Source organism: Drosophila miranda, chromosome XR (assembly GCF_003369915.1).
Source record: "Drosophila miranda strain MSH22 chromosome XR, D.miranda_PacBio2.1, whole genome shotgun sequence".
NCBI classification, from domain to species: domain Eukaryota; kingdom Metazoa; phylum Arthropoda; class Insecta; order Diptera; family Drosophilidae; genus Drosophila; species Drosophila miranda.
Window position 1 is genome coordinate 429,290 of NC_046674.1, and position 14,645 is coordinate 443,934.

Consider the following 14,645-nt stretch of genomic DNA (forward strand, 5'->3'; position numbering starts at 1 on the left):
TAGCAGCAACCTGTTTTTGGTGCTTCAGTGCTCAGTGGGACCAACTCAAACATCTGTTGGGGGCTGCAGGCCATTCATGTTGCCGCTGGAAGTGTTTATGGGCTCCACATTAGCCACACCGCATATTCATGTTAAACGTCGCCAAAAGACTAACGACAACGGTTGGCCCATTGTGTTGTTGATGCTGCTGCGGGCTTTTGCTGAAATTTATTGAATTCTCATTTGGGGGGAATTCTCATTGGGATCCTCTGGCAGGGCAAAAGAAGAGTTGAAGCCAAAGCAAAGACCAATACGAGTGAGTAGTGTAGTCCATGCTGGAGCTGGCGGTGAGGCAAACGTTCGCATGTCAAAGTCAAATGAGCACCGACCCGAGCTCGGAGATCTTTCAGGCCAGATAAGCCAACTTTTTTTTGTCCCATGCTCCATGCCCCATGCCCCATGCCCCATGCCCGGTTGCTGTTGCTGTTGCTGTGTGTGTGTGTGTGTGTGTGTGTGTGTGTGTGTGTGTGTGTGTGTGTGCTGCGGCTTCTCTCTTTCGGGCATGTGTAAGTTCCTTGGAAATTAATTTTGTGGCGGCCAAAATCAAAGTCACGGCCAACATTTTTCGCTGGCGACAATTTTATCGGCAGCACAATGAAATCATTTCCAATCCCTATTCCCTGAGCTACGCTGGCGATATTATGTCTTCGGCGCCAGTCGCTGATTTTTGGGAGCTTTAATTTTTCTGCTCGGTCTTTCAGCCTTAATTGAAAATGAAAAGTTACAAATATTTATGTTTGTATGTACTTTTTGGAGTAATAAATGGTATCCCCAGTACGAACGCCTTTGCGAATGGCCCAGTGGTTGGGATCATTCATTACTCGTAAGGCGCTTAGATCATTGCCAGCAGGAAGGACAAGTCATTCCTTTGGACGTGATTGTAGTGGTATATTTTTGAGCGGCGATGCATATTCCTCCTCCACACGCTTGGCCTGATGAAAATAGGCATTCACGACCAAGTCAAATTGTTTACGAGGCAACATAATGCATTTTGGCTCAATTTGCTGGAACTCCAACCAGTTCCTAGTGTAATAAATCTATAGCTTGGCCTCAATATCTTTCAATATCGATTTGAATCGATCCATACTGAATACCTCAGCAATGGCCAACACATACATATGTATGGCACTGGAGACAATTTTCGGGGCTTGTTTATCATCGAATCCAGCTGCCAATTCTAAAATTTGTTTATTTTTTACACGTTCTCGGATGGATTTTGATTAACTTACAATTATCTGATTATCTTCACAGCTAGAGTGGGTCACACACGACGACCAAGCGTCTAAGTAGCCACACAGCTTTCTCCCACTGAAGAAGTAATCGAAGTTGTCTTCTTTTACGGAAATCTTTGCGCAAAATGATTGCGAGACGCCAATTGAAGAGACGGAAGATGAGCGTCATTATGCTCTCTCATTCGCTTTCAGCGTTGCACTTGCCCAAATTACAGATCGGATGGCAGCCTAATTAAAATAATGTGTTATCTACGCATTAGTTGGCAGCTCTCAGTAGAGGGCGCCTAGTAATTTGAATTTGAATTGAAATTAGATTCTCGTGGTTTCGTGCAATTAAAATGGCAAAGCAAAACATAATGCTGCTGCATATTGCACTCAATAGAATTGTAAACAATACTCCCTCCTCCTCCCTCCCTCCTCCCTCCCTCCTCAAGGGGATGCCTACTTGACGACGGCCACTGGCATTGTTCGGTTGTAATTGTTCCCTTACCCCAATGCCAAGGCGTACGAGTTTATTCAAACTGATCCTCAGATTTACATAGATCTTGTGAACATATGGACTGTGGAATGGTAAAATAGAGTACTATAGTTGGCCTGCTTATGTGGGTGATTTTCATTATCCTCTAATTGTTTGTGCCATTGTTCACGCGATAGGTTTGAGAAATTACACGCTTTGTTAATTGTACCATCCCTGAAGAGACGTTCCATAGCCCATAGCCCATAGCCCATAGCCCATAACCCAAAGCCCATAACCCAGATCCCAGCCCACATGTGAGCCCATTTGCATAAACTGCTCGCTCGTCCTTTGTCCTTCCCTTTTTTTCTTTTATTTTCGTTTCGTTTCGTTTCGTTTCCCTTCAATTTCTTTTTCCCTGGTGGGTTTTCTCTGCTCTAGTTTAAAACCCTGGCTTAGGCGAAAAACACTTGAGTTCGCTCTCAGCCTGGCCGGTTCGTTGGTCCGTTTGTCCGTTGGTCAGTGCCTGGTGCATCCGCTCTCATCCGTTTATGGCTTGGCCCCGGCGACACAGAAACCTTTCTTTGCCACGCTTTGTTGCATTCTCCTCCCGACCAATATATTTGCATGGTCAACAATAAGAACTCAAGTACCGATGCATTGTTCCCTGTCCCGTCCTGTGTTTGCCTAACGCCGGGCGCAGGCTCAAGCTTGGCCCACAGACCCATGACTAGGGACTGAACTGCCGCTCGTTGCACTTGGTTTGGATTTTTGCTGCCTTCCTTCCCCTAAATCCCTTAAATGAATCAACCAGCACAGGTCTCTATCTTTCCGTTTGCCTGGCGATTGTCTCAGGTCTCAATTTGAAGTGGCAGCCACGCGTGCGCTGCGTAAACGCTTTTCCAACTCATTAGCACCATAGATCCACTCCTCCATCTACACTAGCACTGGCACCAGCAGAGGCACCAGAGAGAACTAATTAACTTTCGTATAGGCAACAGTTTCACCCCGTTTTTCGGGGCCCCCCCAATTCTGTTTACCCAACAGAAATGTGCTGCTCGACAAAGTGTATCTAATTTCATAACAACAAAAAGAGGCAGCAGCAGCAGCCGCAGGGGCAGCAACAAATGTGGCAGCGTAAAAAGCAACAGCCATAATGCATTAATTATCCAGAGACCTGCGACATCTGCCAGGGTTGGATCGGATCGGATCGAATCGGATGCGATGGGATGGGATGGCATGGGGGGACAGCCATTTAATGAGGAATTCAATGCACTTACAACCTTGTGCCTGTCAACACACATACGTATGTACACACAGGGGCACACACGGCCGACATCTGTCACCCGTTCGGTCGCTCCGTCACTCCGTCACTCCGTCCATCCTCTATAAAACCGCACCCGTCTCCCCAGAGGAACAGACTTCCCAAAACGGGGACAAGCAGAAAGACAACAAACAGAACAGCAACAGTTTCAAATCGATTTTGTGGTAAATTGATTCGGTTATGTTTCTTTTTTCAATGGCTGGGCGGGCGGAGACAGAGACGGAGGCAACTGCGTCTGCACACGCCTCCATGGCATCCCTCTCTCCAGTCAGGGCGTCTCCAGCGCATCGTCGAGACGTGGGTGGTGACGCATGTCATCGTGAACTTCATCATTGGCTCTGTTCTGGACGGAGATCTGCGGGCAGCAGCAGCAACCATACACTAGCACTCGGCAGCTTACATAACAAGTTGTCTTGTATCGTAGTATTTTTTTTGGCTTCGTCTCAGTCTCTGCCCATTTCATAAATATGTAGTTCCGAAACGCTATGGGTCTCTGGGGTAGCATCAGAGAGAGCGAGCGAGAGCTAGAGAGGGCTGCAACCGAATTTCATGCCTTGTCGAGCTATTTAATTGCAAACAAATTATGTTCTGTCCAGGCACATCTGAGCCAGTACTAGTCCCAGTCCCATCCCATCTCTTCTGTGTGGCTAATGGATGCGAAGGCTGCGACTGTTCCTCGGCTGATGATGTTGTTGAAATTCGAACGTTTATCTTGTTAATTGGTTGGGATTAATGTCTAGCGGAAGTTGTGATTGCAACTCTAGAGACGCTGCACGCTGCACGCTGCATGCTGCATCCCTAGATGGGATGTAACATGTTCATTTACCTACAGCGGAGTGTGGGCGTAGAGGCTTTAAGGGCCCGAGCCAGCAGCAAGATTTACCTAATGCCATTTTACCTAAAGATCCCGATCGATTAAAATTTCCAAAAGATTTAAAAGGCATTTTCGAGTATTTTTCTTAGAGTAAGTAAGTACGTAAGTAAACAAGTAAGTAAAGCAGTAGTAACTTTATTTTGATTAAAAAAAAAGTAAAATTAAAAAAAAAATTTTAATTATGATCTAATCAGGCAAGGGTAATATCAGAATTAGTAGCAGGGATCTCATGAGGCATCCTTCTCTAGTTGCCGCCCAAAATGGCGGATATGCTAAAGCCCTTGCTCCTGGTGGAGGGTTCCGGGGGCTGCTCTACTGGCTGTTGCTGCTCCTGCTGCTGCAACGGCGTTGCTGTCGTCTCGCTCCCCACATCCAGTTCCAGGTCATCCGCCCCAGACTCATCCGACGTCGGCTCCCCACCGGAAATGTCCTGCGGCAGTGGCCGAGCAGGAAGTGGGGGAAGAGCAGCTTGCAAAATGGAGGCTGGCGGATAAACCGGCATCGCGCCATTGTAGTCGTGAGCGCTGCGTCCGAAATACGTGCAGGCCAGGTCCACCAGCGAGGGTCGCAGAAGGGTCTGGAAGTGCTGCATGAAGACGCTGCGATGTTGCCCCAGGCCTGGGGGCGGCGATCCCAGTCCCATGGAGATGGCGCCAGCCACAGACATTGGCACAGGCTCTGGGCCGCCGACGCCGACACCGCCACTACCGTTGCCGTCCAGCGATGAGGATAAGGAGCAGGCGGAACCATTTGATCTCAATCGCTTAATTTGCGGCCCATCTGATCCGAGATCGCGACTGCTGTTGTCCGCTGTAGTTTTTGTTTCGCTGGCTTTTGTTGGTGACATGTCAAGCGATTGGGACTGGGACTGGGATTGAGACTGTGGATGTGCTTGTGTCTGTGGCTGTGACAGCAACAGCGACTGATCTTGATCTTCACCGGTTGGCGATGAAGACATCTTGCGTTTGCAGCGCGATTGTCCCGTTTCGCGGAAGCCCTTGGCAAACGGATTGTTGTCGATCTTCAGCTTCGTGATGCGATCGTTCTGTGAAAGGCAAAAGCAAAACGGAGAAATAGTTGACGAGATTGCGTGAAATATGACGATTTCCAGCAGACAGCTATACATAATCTTAAGTAACAGTCTTGCAGATTGACAATAGCTGGCGTTAAGTAACAAGGCCACTTGACACTTGACACAAGAGCAGCTACAAGACCAGCACCAGCGCCATCTCGTTTCCAGTCAATCTGGAGTGACCCTCCTCGTGACTTGACAACTTTGTGACGATGTTGAGAAGGAGGACGAGGATGAGAAGGATGAGAAGACGATCTTGGCGAGGCGATCACGCTAATTAGACGCAGACTGACGACTGGCGTCGCCTGTCAATGGGTCCAGACCTAGACAAAAACACAGCATGGCTAAAATTTACAAGGATGTGGCTATCCAACTTCCTAAAACAACAATCTTGCCTGCCCATCTAACCCTAGCCCCAGACGAGGACGCAGGACGCAGGGCGAAGGGCGTACCATGCTAATTTGAGACGTTGACCAAGTTACCCATGGCGTGAGCGATCGCTGCTCGTTTGCCGAAAATTAACCAATTAGTGTGTGGTGCAGTCACTGCTCAATGTATTGGCAAGAAACAGAAACCCATAGGGAGAGTGAATGGGGATTGGGAACTTCGGAGCTGGGCCACTTACCTGATACGCTGTCACGGCCACAAACTCGGTCTCGGCAAACACAAAGGCCTGCTGTGGGGCCCAGGGAATCTGCGCCAGATCAGCGGTGCGTATGACATGCAGACGCGGCTGATACTTGTGCATGCTGGCCAGGACAATCTGTAGGAAATCAGAACAGAGCGGAATGGTAGGGGTACAGGGATGATAGGGGATTCATTAGTAACCGGAGAATACTTCAAAGCGCATATCACTTACATGCCCACTGTTGTCCAGGGTATTGTTGGTCAGCTTCACCTTGTTGAAGAGAATGGGCTGGGCTTGCCAGTGGGCGCCTGTGGCCGGGCTGTCCGGATGCAGATACATTCGCTGGGGGCTCTGCGGTTCGGCTCCTCCAGCCGGTACCCACTGGGAGCCGGAGAACTTGTAGCGGGCATCGCCGATGGGCACCATCTCAAGTAGGACGCAATAGTTGGTCTCATCCTCCAAGCCGGAGACGCTCAATCTCATGGAGGGGAACATCCGTCTGAAAAATCCAGGAAAATTGAAACCCATGTTTATTGAACAAACTCAAATAAAGTCATGGTAGATCGACAAAAAGAGCCCGGTCCCTGTCCCTTTCCCTATTCCGAAAAGTGCGTGGGCGTTACAAATATTTAATTGTGAGTTTTTCCATTCCATGCGCCATGTAATTAGCCCAAACCAAATAGAGAGCGGGAGAGGGATCCGCTTCTTCGCGGTCTGGTTTGCTCTGTGCTAACAAAGATCCGATCCGATCCGATGCCATCCGAGGCCTCTGCTACAGGCACAGCAGGTGGTCACCTGGCTCACGGCTCTTGGCGCCAGTTCAAAAAAATAAATAAATAAAAATAAAGAAAGATGCAGAAGAAACTGTTTGTCCGATGCTCATATCTGCGATATTCTGGCTGCCTAGAGAGCTGTTTCGTGTTTTTGGCAATGATTTTTATATTTTTTTCGGACCGATGATTAATTAATTGAACTCGACTGCGCTTTGCTTTGCTTACATTTATTTTTAATGCTGGCTGCCTTTCTGTTTCTGTTTCTGTTTCTGTTTCAGTTTTTGGTTTGTTTGTCTCGAATTCCATTAGACCACAAAGAGCCCAGAATATTTCGACATTCGTGTGGTTTAGAATTTCATTTTCAATTTGGCTCTGCTCGGCCTACGATCTCTGCTTGGGTTTCTGGGTCTGGTCTGGTCTGTGTTTTTGGCAACTGTCCGAGCTGTCCGGTGAATTCTTTTGGACAAACGATTTGTTAAGATCGATATCTTTGGCGCGTCTGCGCATAATTAGTAGTCGGAGAAGCGGAGCGAGATGCAAGATTTGAGTGAGGGGCATGCTGAACATTTGACGGCATTCGGTTTAGCGCTTGTGCAGGTGCAGGGAAAAAAATTACGGTCTGTGGAATCGGGACTCCACTTGGGAAGTCTCACTTCAAGGATGAACTCGTTGGTTACCCTATAATTCTCTAAGAGATGTTCCATCTGCTGCATTTACCCATACACACTCCGCGTAAAAGCATCGTGACGAAGTCATTTCATTTCCTCTCTATCGTACGTAAAACGATACGCTTTGTTCTATCTAAGTTTAATGGCCGTCTGCGCTTTTACCACCCAAACAGATCGAATGGTTCAAGCGGCAAGAGAGGCCTCGACAAGCAACTAATTAGTTTTTATGAGCGCCACTTGGCATAGGCCTAGTCTAGGCCGAGCATGGGATTTGAATTCGGATTCGGATTGGGTACTGGGCCACTGGGTACTGGGCAGACGGTGGCACTCTGGCGCCTAGTCATTAAAAATTCAAATCGATTGCATGAAAGAGGAGATGCGAGAGCGAGAGCTCCGTTGAAGATTCGGGGACGGGACTGCATTTCACATAAAACATTTTTGATGAGCATAAAAAGTATTTAATACGCAGACACTATGAATAATTCATGGCATATGTATATGTATGTATTCTAAAGCAAGGGAGGGAGTGAAAAGAGTTTGGAAAGAGTTTTGGCTAGTAAGCGAGCACTCGAGCACTCTTTGGTGGAACTCAAAAGTTTATGTTAATGTTTTGGGAGCCCTTTCGATCGGTCATCATCATCATCATCATCGTCATCATCATCATCATCATCATCGTGGAGTCACAGTTGTGGTCTGGGGTCGGTCTGCTGTTGCTGTTATCGCCAGTTGGGCATCTTCCCGAGAGGGCCAAGTGTGAAATTGCTCGTATCTGTCGACAAGCTGTGGTCATTGTCATTGCCGATGCCAAAGCGGCGTGCGCTTGGCTCGCATATCCGACAGATACGTATTCCCAGATACAGATACATATACAGATGCACGAATGCACGAAGCGGAGTAAAGCATAGGGACGGGAACCTGTACATATTTCGGGTAGAGTCTCTGTTCAGGTTGTCTGCAGACAGGCGCCACAATAAATACGCTAAAAGCAACAAAGATGACAACAGAGTATCCTTGACGCAAAGATTTATGCCAGTCGAGCATGTCCGTCCGTCGAGTGCGCTCCTGCTATCCTGCCGTCCCACTGTCCGACTGTCCGTATCCAAAAGAAATGCCGACGACCGACAGGACGTCCCACTGCTTTCAGCGTCCATAGACGGCCTATAATAAATTAAGATGACGCCACTTTACGCACATTCGAACAAGTGGCGGACACTTTTAGGTAGTCGTCCTCCAATTCGTGTATCTAGATACACGATCAAATATCTCTAGGCGGCTGCGCTATGGCTTTGATTCTCGATACCCGATGCTAGATGCTCGTTGTTCGATGCCATTCCCCTCTCCCCTATCCTCTCTCTTCTCCCATTTTCCTATCTTCAATCTGGACACGCAAAGTGGCATTGGACTTGTACATTTTACGCCTCATGCGATAGCCCAAAAAGTGCATTATGCACATTTTGGCTGTGGTACAGGCCACAGCTCAGCAGCAATCAGTACCTGCAATTTCACATCCTGCCAATGCATCCTTCCGCCTTGTTTGCCTGTGAAAATTGTTGTCGCGACACCGCTGTAAACAATTTGCAGGCGCCTGCATCTAATGAGCCTTTAACAGCAGCGCCGTCGACAACGGATGACGGCAATCAATCCGATGAAGACACGGCCGCCGCCGCCGCCGCCGACAACATCCTCTCGAGTAGCCACCAGCTACTTTCCACTCGGTGGATGGCGCACTGGGCTAGGCATGTTTTTGGTTCTTTAAGTGCCCCTTTTGCTTGGTCTTGGTTGGTTGTTTTTCTTTGCCCTGCGTTTCGGGTATTAGTTTTCACGTTCATGCTAATGCATCGCTCCGATGCCGATGTTTGTTTCCGATCTCTGCCGTATTCCATTTTAGCTCTATCTTACCCTTCCCCATATTTACGAGTATTTGAGAGTGGTGGATGCCACATTTGGATTTCATTTGGGTTTCATTTCGGTTGCATTTGGGTTGCATTTGGGTTGCATTTGGGTTGCATTTGGGTTGCATTTGGGTTGCTTTTGGGATCCCTTTGCATGTATGTACATACCTGCCACTCTTGGTGATGATCATTTCGGTGCCAATTTGATGGAATTGCTTCCACAGATCGTCGTTCTGCAGTGTCATATCCACGCCGGGCAGTGTCACACGCGGTGGCATGATCACGTGGCGTGGCATGTGAATGGGCAGCATGGGGGGAAAGGGATCTGGAATGGTGGAAAAGTGAAGGTTGAATAAGATTAAGGAATCTTCTAATTCTTCATTAAGATTCACAAACCCAAAAATAACACAAGATAACTCCTTCTGAACGGATCGATTCCAATTTAAACTTTGGCCACCTTAATACCTTAATGCCTCCAATTAAGGATATAACATGAGAGTTTCCCAAAATGTATCAGCGTAATTAAGTACAAAGAAGTATATATACATACTTAAGGAGGAACGACGATCCCGCTGTTTAACGATCGGCGGCAACAAGAAAAACGCAATTGATATATCATTTCTGGGCCCCAAGATCAGCAGCCATCACTTTGCCACATTACTCAGCTTTATGATCAGCTAAATCGATCGGTGTGATGGCAGACTGATCGCCAAATGTAACGGCCATTAATGCTGACTGATGGTGCTTAACAGCTTTTGTGGCGAACTCAATGTAACGGGTCGGATGAGTGATATATCTGGGATATGGGGACGCTGCTTACCTGGTATTCGCTGCATGATCTGCTGGCGATATATCTCGTGGGCTATGTGCTGCTGCATCCGCAGATCCACCAGCTCGTTCATGGTGATCATGGTGGTGGGTTGTGGTGGCTATCGTATCTTAAAATATCTTCTAGTATATATTAACACTTGATGGATCTTCTGTTGTTTAGTTTTTGTCACTTTTGGCACAATGGTTTCACAGTCAAAAAATACCAAAATATATAAAGTACACTGACTAATGATAACATTAGACAGAGAGTCTGTTTTTAGTCTAGCGGTGGTCTTGTGGTCTTGTTATTATTTTTTGGATTGCACGAGACGTCTCTGATTAGCGTTCAAATTTGTGCAAATCACCAGCAATCACAACTGTCTGAGGTCTGAGATGCGCGTGGGTGTTAATTTGATTTGGCGATGGTGTCAAAGCAGCCATCGAGCAGAGCAGCCGCCAAATGAGTAGCCAAAAGTGGGCTATACGAGTACGAGTACGTAATGGTGGACCGTAACCGTATTACATATATATACTAGATATACGAGATTTATGGATTTGGTTTTGGTTTTGCCGACGGTCGTGTCTTGCGCTCGCCAAGTTCGCATTTCAAATGAACAAGTTCCATTTGCTTGGAGGATCGAGCTGGAAACGAGCTTGACTCGTTTTGAGCCATTGATCGACATAACCATTACCATTACCTGCGCGAAGTCGAAGTCTGACTCTGTCTCTGTCTTCGATTTACTCTGCTCTGCGCCAAGAGCCCCTGCTTCCATTGGCTGTTTCAGACTTCGTCTACATAGCTATCCCGCTCTGTGTTGGCACCTCCATTTTGAACAATTGTCTCGCTCTTCCAGACCAAGTAGCTCCGCCCTCGAATGTTGAATGGTAAATGCTGTCTCTGTTCGTCCCTCTCTAATTGTGGCTAATTCTGAAGTGCGAAGTTGCACAGTCAGCGGAGGAGGAAGAGCAACATGCTGCTCGTCTGTTTTTTTGGCTGTGTCTGCTTCCCTCCCTCTCTCCCTCTCTCTCTGTCTCTCTCCCTCTGTCCCTCTGTCGCTGTGTCTCTTCTCGATCTTGTGTTGCCTTTTTAATTATGATCATCATGATTGAAATTGTTTTTCTCTCTCTGTGTCTGCTTTTTGGCATCATTTTTGTTGTTTTTATACTTTGACCATTTGTAGCCCGCTGCCATCATGGTGGTCTGGTCCTCTTGTCGAGCCCGAGCCCGAGCCCAAGCCGTGCAGTGTACATATGTATGTATGTGTGTTATGTATGTACGTAAGTGTGTGTTTGTCGATTTGCTGTTCATTTGTTTTATTTGGTTTTTTATTTCGGTTTTGACGCTGCGTCATTCCGGTGTTGATATGGCAGCATATACCCATACCCCATACCCATATCCCACGGCTCGATATGGCGTCTCTCTGATGATGTTGCTGCCGTTGCAGGTGGTATCTGGCATCGCACATACTCATGGATTGTCGATCTGACCTTTTAGAGATCTTGACAAAACATTTGTTCGAGCTTCGAAGCGACGGAAGCGCGTGTCGCTACGCTACGGAATATGCTGCTCAGTTGCCTAATTACAAATTTGAAACTAATTAAAGCAATTAACTAATTTAATTGAACTTTGACTGAGAGATCAAGCATATAGCGTATATATGTACATACAAATGTGGGAAAGCGGATAAGAAACGTGCTCCCGCGTACTGGGTCTCGTGTTTGTCCCTCTCGATGGGCAAACACTGCCCCTGCCACTTCCGCCGTAAGACTTTGGCGATCAAACAAGAGGGAGGCTCTTATCTGCTATGGCATCACTGCTAAATTCCTGAGGCTCAGGCAGTTATCCAAGCTAATTTACACAGCACTTTCCCGGCCTGACACATCTAACATCCAACGCATTATTTCCATAACCACAGCCACAGCCAAAGCCACTGGCGATAAGAGAGTGAAATTAATTTACTATTAGCAGAATTGCGTTCTGGCCAAGCCATGTGTTTGCTTGCTCTCCTCTCTCCCTTCACCTCTCTCCATTCTCCACTAAGTTTTCACATTTGGTCGCGCACATATCCGGTTTGGGTTTGGGCTTGATTCGGTTTCGGTTTCGGGATGGTTCTTCCAACAATTAGACATCGATCCTGCAGGGTCTCTGCAAATAGCTGTGCAATTTGTCAGCACCCATCTAATTGGTGCTGCCCCTGCGCCTGCTGTTTGACTAATGCATTTCGGTTAACTTCCGTTCAGTTCCGGATAAATGGGCCTACAGGTAGCCAGGAGACAGAAGATAAAAGTCAGAAGCCAGACAGACGCAATCCACTCGCTTTAATCAGCATAGAGGAAGAATATCTGGCGGCTAACAGTGTGGAGGAAAGGTGGAGTGGAGGCAAAGAGCGATTAGGAATCGAATCTCTTCAGTTTTCTGGACTAGCTTCTATCAGCCAAACATTCCTGTCGTCACAAGGCAATCAAAGAACAGAGAAACAGAAGTAAATAGGAGAACCTTTACTTACATGCACCTAAACTTAACGGAACAGCCTTGAACTGCGTCGCCAATTGTGAAGTGCACCGTGTCGTCTGTCTTTCCACCCAGTTGCGAAATGAGTTAAGATCTCGGATTGGAGTACTTGGGAAGCACGAGCCCTCTTTCTCACACGGCTGTTCAAATTAAAATTACCATAAATCCACGTCTACCAAAGCAATGTAATTTTCCATGGAAAATATGCCTTACCCTGTGCCGCCATCTCATATCAGCCAGCCCCAGCCAGCACTCATCTGCCATTGACGATCCGCAATTTATTGATTTAAACTTTTAGCTCACATTCAGAGCCGATCGTTCAGTCAGCCAGCCAGCCAGCCAGCCAGCCAGTCAGTCAGTCAGTCAGTCAGTCAGTCGTACAGTTAGTCGTTCAGTCAGGTTGTTTGAGCAAGCCCTAGCGCCTCCAAAGACGACTATTAACGGGCTGGCACTTGAGAGGGATGTGTACGTGTACTCATGTGTAGTTCCATTGTTGCAACACGACGTCTGGCTGGGGCAATGCAAATCTACTTTTGTATGCAAATTAAGTGACTCAATCAACATTGAGGAAAAACAGCAAAATCATAGACAGCCAGTAGCGGAGCGGAGTGGAGGGTCAACAACAGCAACTGACCCAACAAGAAGGCATCATAATCATGTGTTTCCATGGCAGGCCACTTGACAGCTTTCGATGGTCCCCGACCCGACCAGACCCGACCAAAAGCAAGCCAGACATCAGATCCCAGACCCCAGACCTACCCTTTGGACCCTCCTATAATTGAGAGGTGTTTAATCGTGTGTTTCGTTTTTGTTTTTCTGCACATTCATTGCCCCAAAAACGTAATCCTTTTCTTTCCTCCAGCTCCAGCTCCAGCTCCAGCTCCAGCATCAACTCAAATTCAAATTCAAGCTACAGCTACAGCTTCTATTCCACTACATTGTCGAACGCTGTTTGCTCTCAAATTATCATAAGTAAATACGACACAAGATGCCAGACCAGACAGAGAGCCAGACCCGAGTCGCTCCACTCTACTCTTCCACTCCTTCCCTGTGGACTGACTGTGGACTGTTTCTACTTTACGCTTTTCAGAACCGACCCGACCCCAACATTTTCAAACTGAAGTGCTAAAGTTGCTGACGACGCGACGCTCTGAGAGGCGCTTCTGTTGTGTTGTGTAGACCCTTGAGCTATTACAATATTACTATATATTAAAATTTCAAGTGCTACTGGCTCTCCGTTCGGTTTGGGTCTGCTCTCCACATCTGAAGAATCTGCATATTTCCCGAACTATAATATTTGTTTGCTTACCTTCGAAGCTCTCCTCCCATGGAGTTGGCACTTGGCGGAGATGCGTGTTAATGGCATGTGTAATAACAAGATCATGCATTCAAATCTGATTTTCAAAAACAATTGCCAAATAACTACATCCATCATTCAAGGCTTTAACCGCTCTATAAAGACAGGTTGGTCTAGTCAAAACAGAGGGCTTGGAGCCCAAAGCAAATCTAGAGAAAAAAGTCATTGGCCAAAACGTTGACATCAAAGACAGTGGCAGAAGATTGCCGACAAAAGAAGAAAATTCCTCGCCCAGTAGTCCGAGATGAGATATACATAGATACAATATATGCTCGCAGAGAGAAGAGACGAGACGAAACGAAACCATTTCGCCTGATAAAAATATCCATTATGCGTAACAATTTGACGGCTTCTTTGGCTACCGCTACCTTATTTTCGAGGCGGCCTTCGCCTTTGATTGAGTGACTACGATCTGGTCATAACCGCGGGGTAATGTAATTGTTGTCGCTGGACCATTGACCATGGACCCTGGACCAGTAGCCAGATCAGGGATCGGCTCTGGCCTGAGTGCGCAATTACAATGGCTGTGATAAAGAAGCCACAGATGGGGGAAAAAACGTACAGACCGAAAGAGAGAGAGAGCGAGCGGAGCGGAGCTCTAGCGCGCTAACGTCAAAGAGGAAATGCCTTAATCTCGTGACAACAATGGGCCTTCCTCTGCCTCTGCCTCTGCCTCTGTCTCCGACTCTGACTCCATTATCTAGCCAACCCATGGATACTCGACTCGTAGTGTTGGAAATTTGTTTGTTTGCTGGTCTATAGCGTCACAGAGCCAAATATAGTGCATAGTCCCATATAGTAGAGTCGGACTGTCTCTGATTCCATTTCTTATTTGAGCATCGCACACTCCATGGATCGGTCTTTGGCCAAGGTTCTAGCTGTACAATCTATCTTTGTATATGTATCTGTTGCTGTATGTGTAGCTGGTGTGTGTACTAATGGCACTAGTCATAGTTGACACTTTATGGTCTGCACTTGTTGTTAGCTCTGCTCTCGGATGATGATTACTC

The 14,645-nt window shown here is 47.1% G+C and overlaps 1 protein-coding gene across 1 annotated transcript; it reads right to left on the bottom strand.

Moving 5' to 3' along the window:
• Nucleotides 1-4,038: 4,038 nt before the first annotated feature.
• LOC108153281 (T-box protein 2) lies at nucleotides 4,039-10,420 on the bottom strand. Its single transcript, XM_017283149.2, has 5 exons — nucleotides 9,777-10,420; nucleotides 9,125-9,281; nucleotides 5,855-6,122; nucleotides 5,621-5,758; nucleotides 4,039-4,968 (listed from the first exon to the last, which is right to left on the bottom strand). Exons 1-5 carry the CDS (start codon nucleotides 9,865-9,867, stop codon nucleotides 4,168-4,170), a joined length of 1,455 nt encoding a protein of 484 aa, XP_017138638.1. The 5' UTR covers nucleotides 9,868-10,420; the 3' UTR covers nucleotides 4,039-4,167.
• Between the last annotated feature and the right edge of the window lie 4,225 nt (nucleotides 10,421-14,645).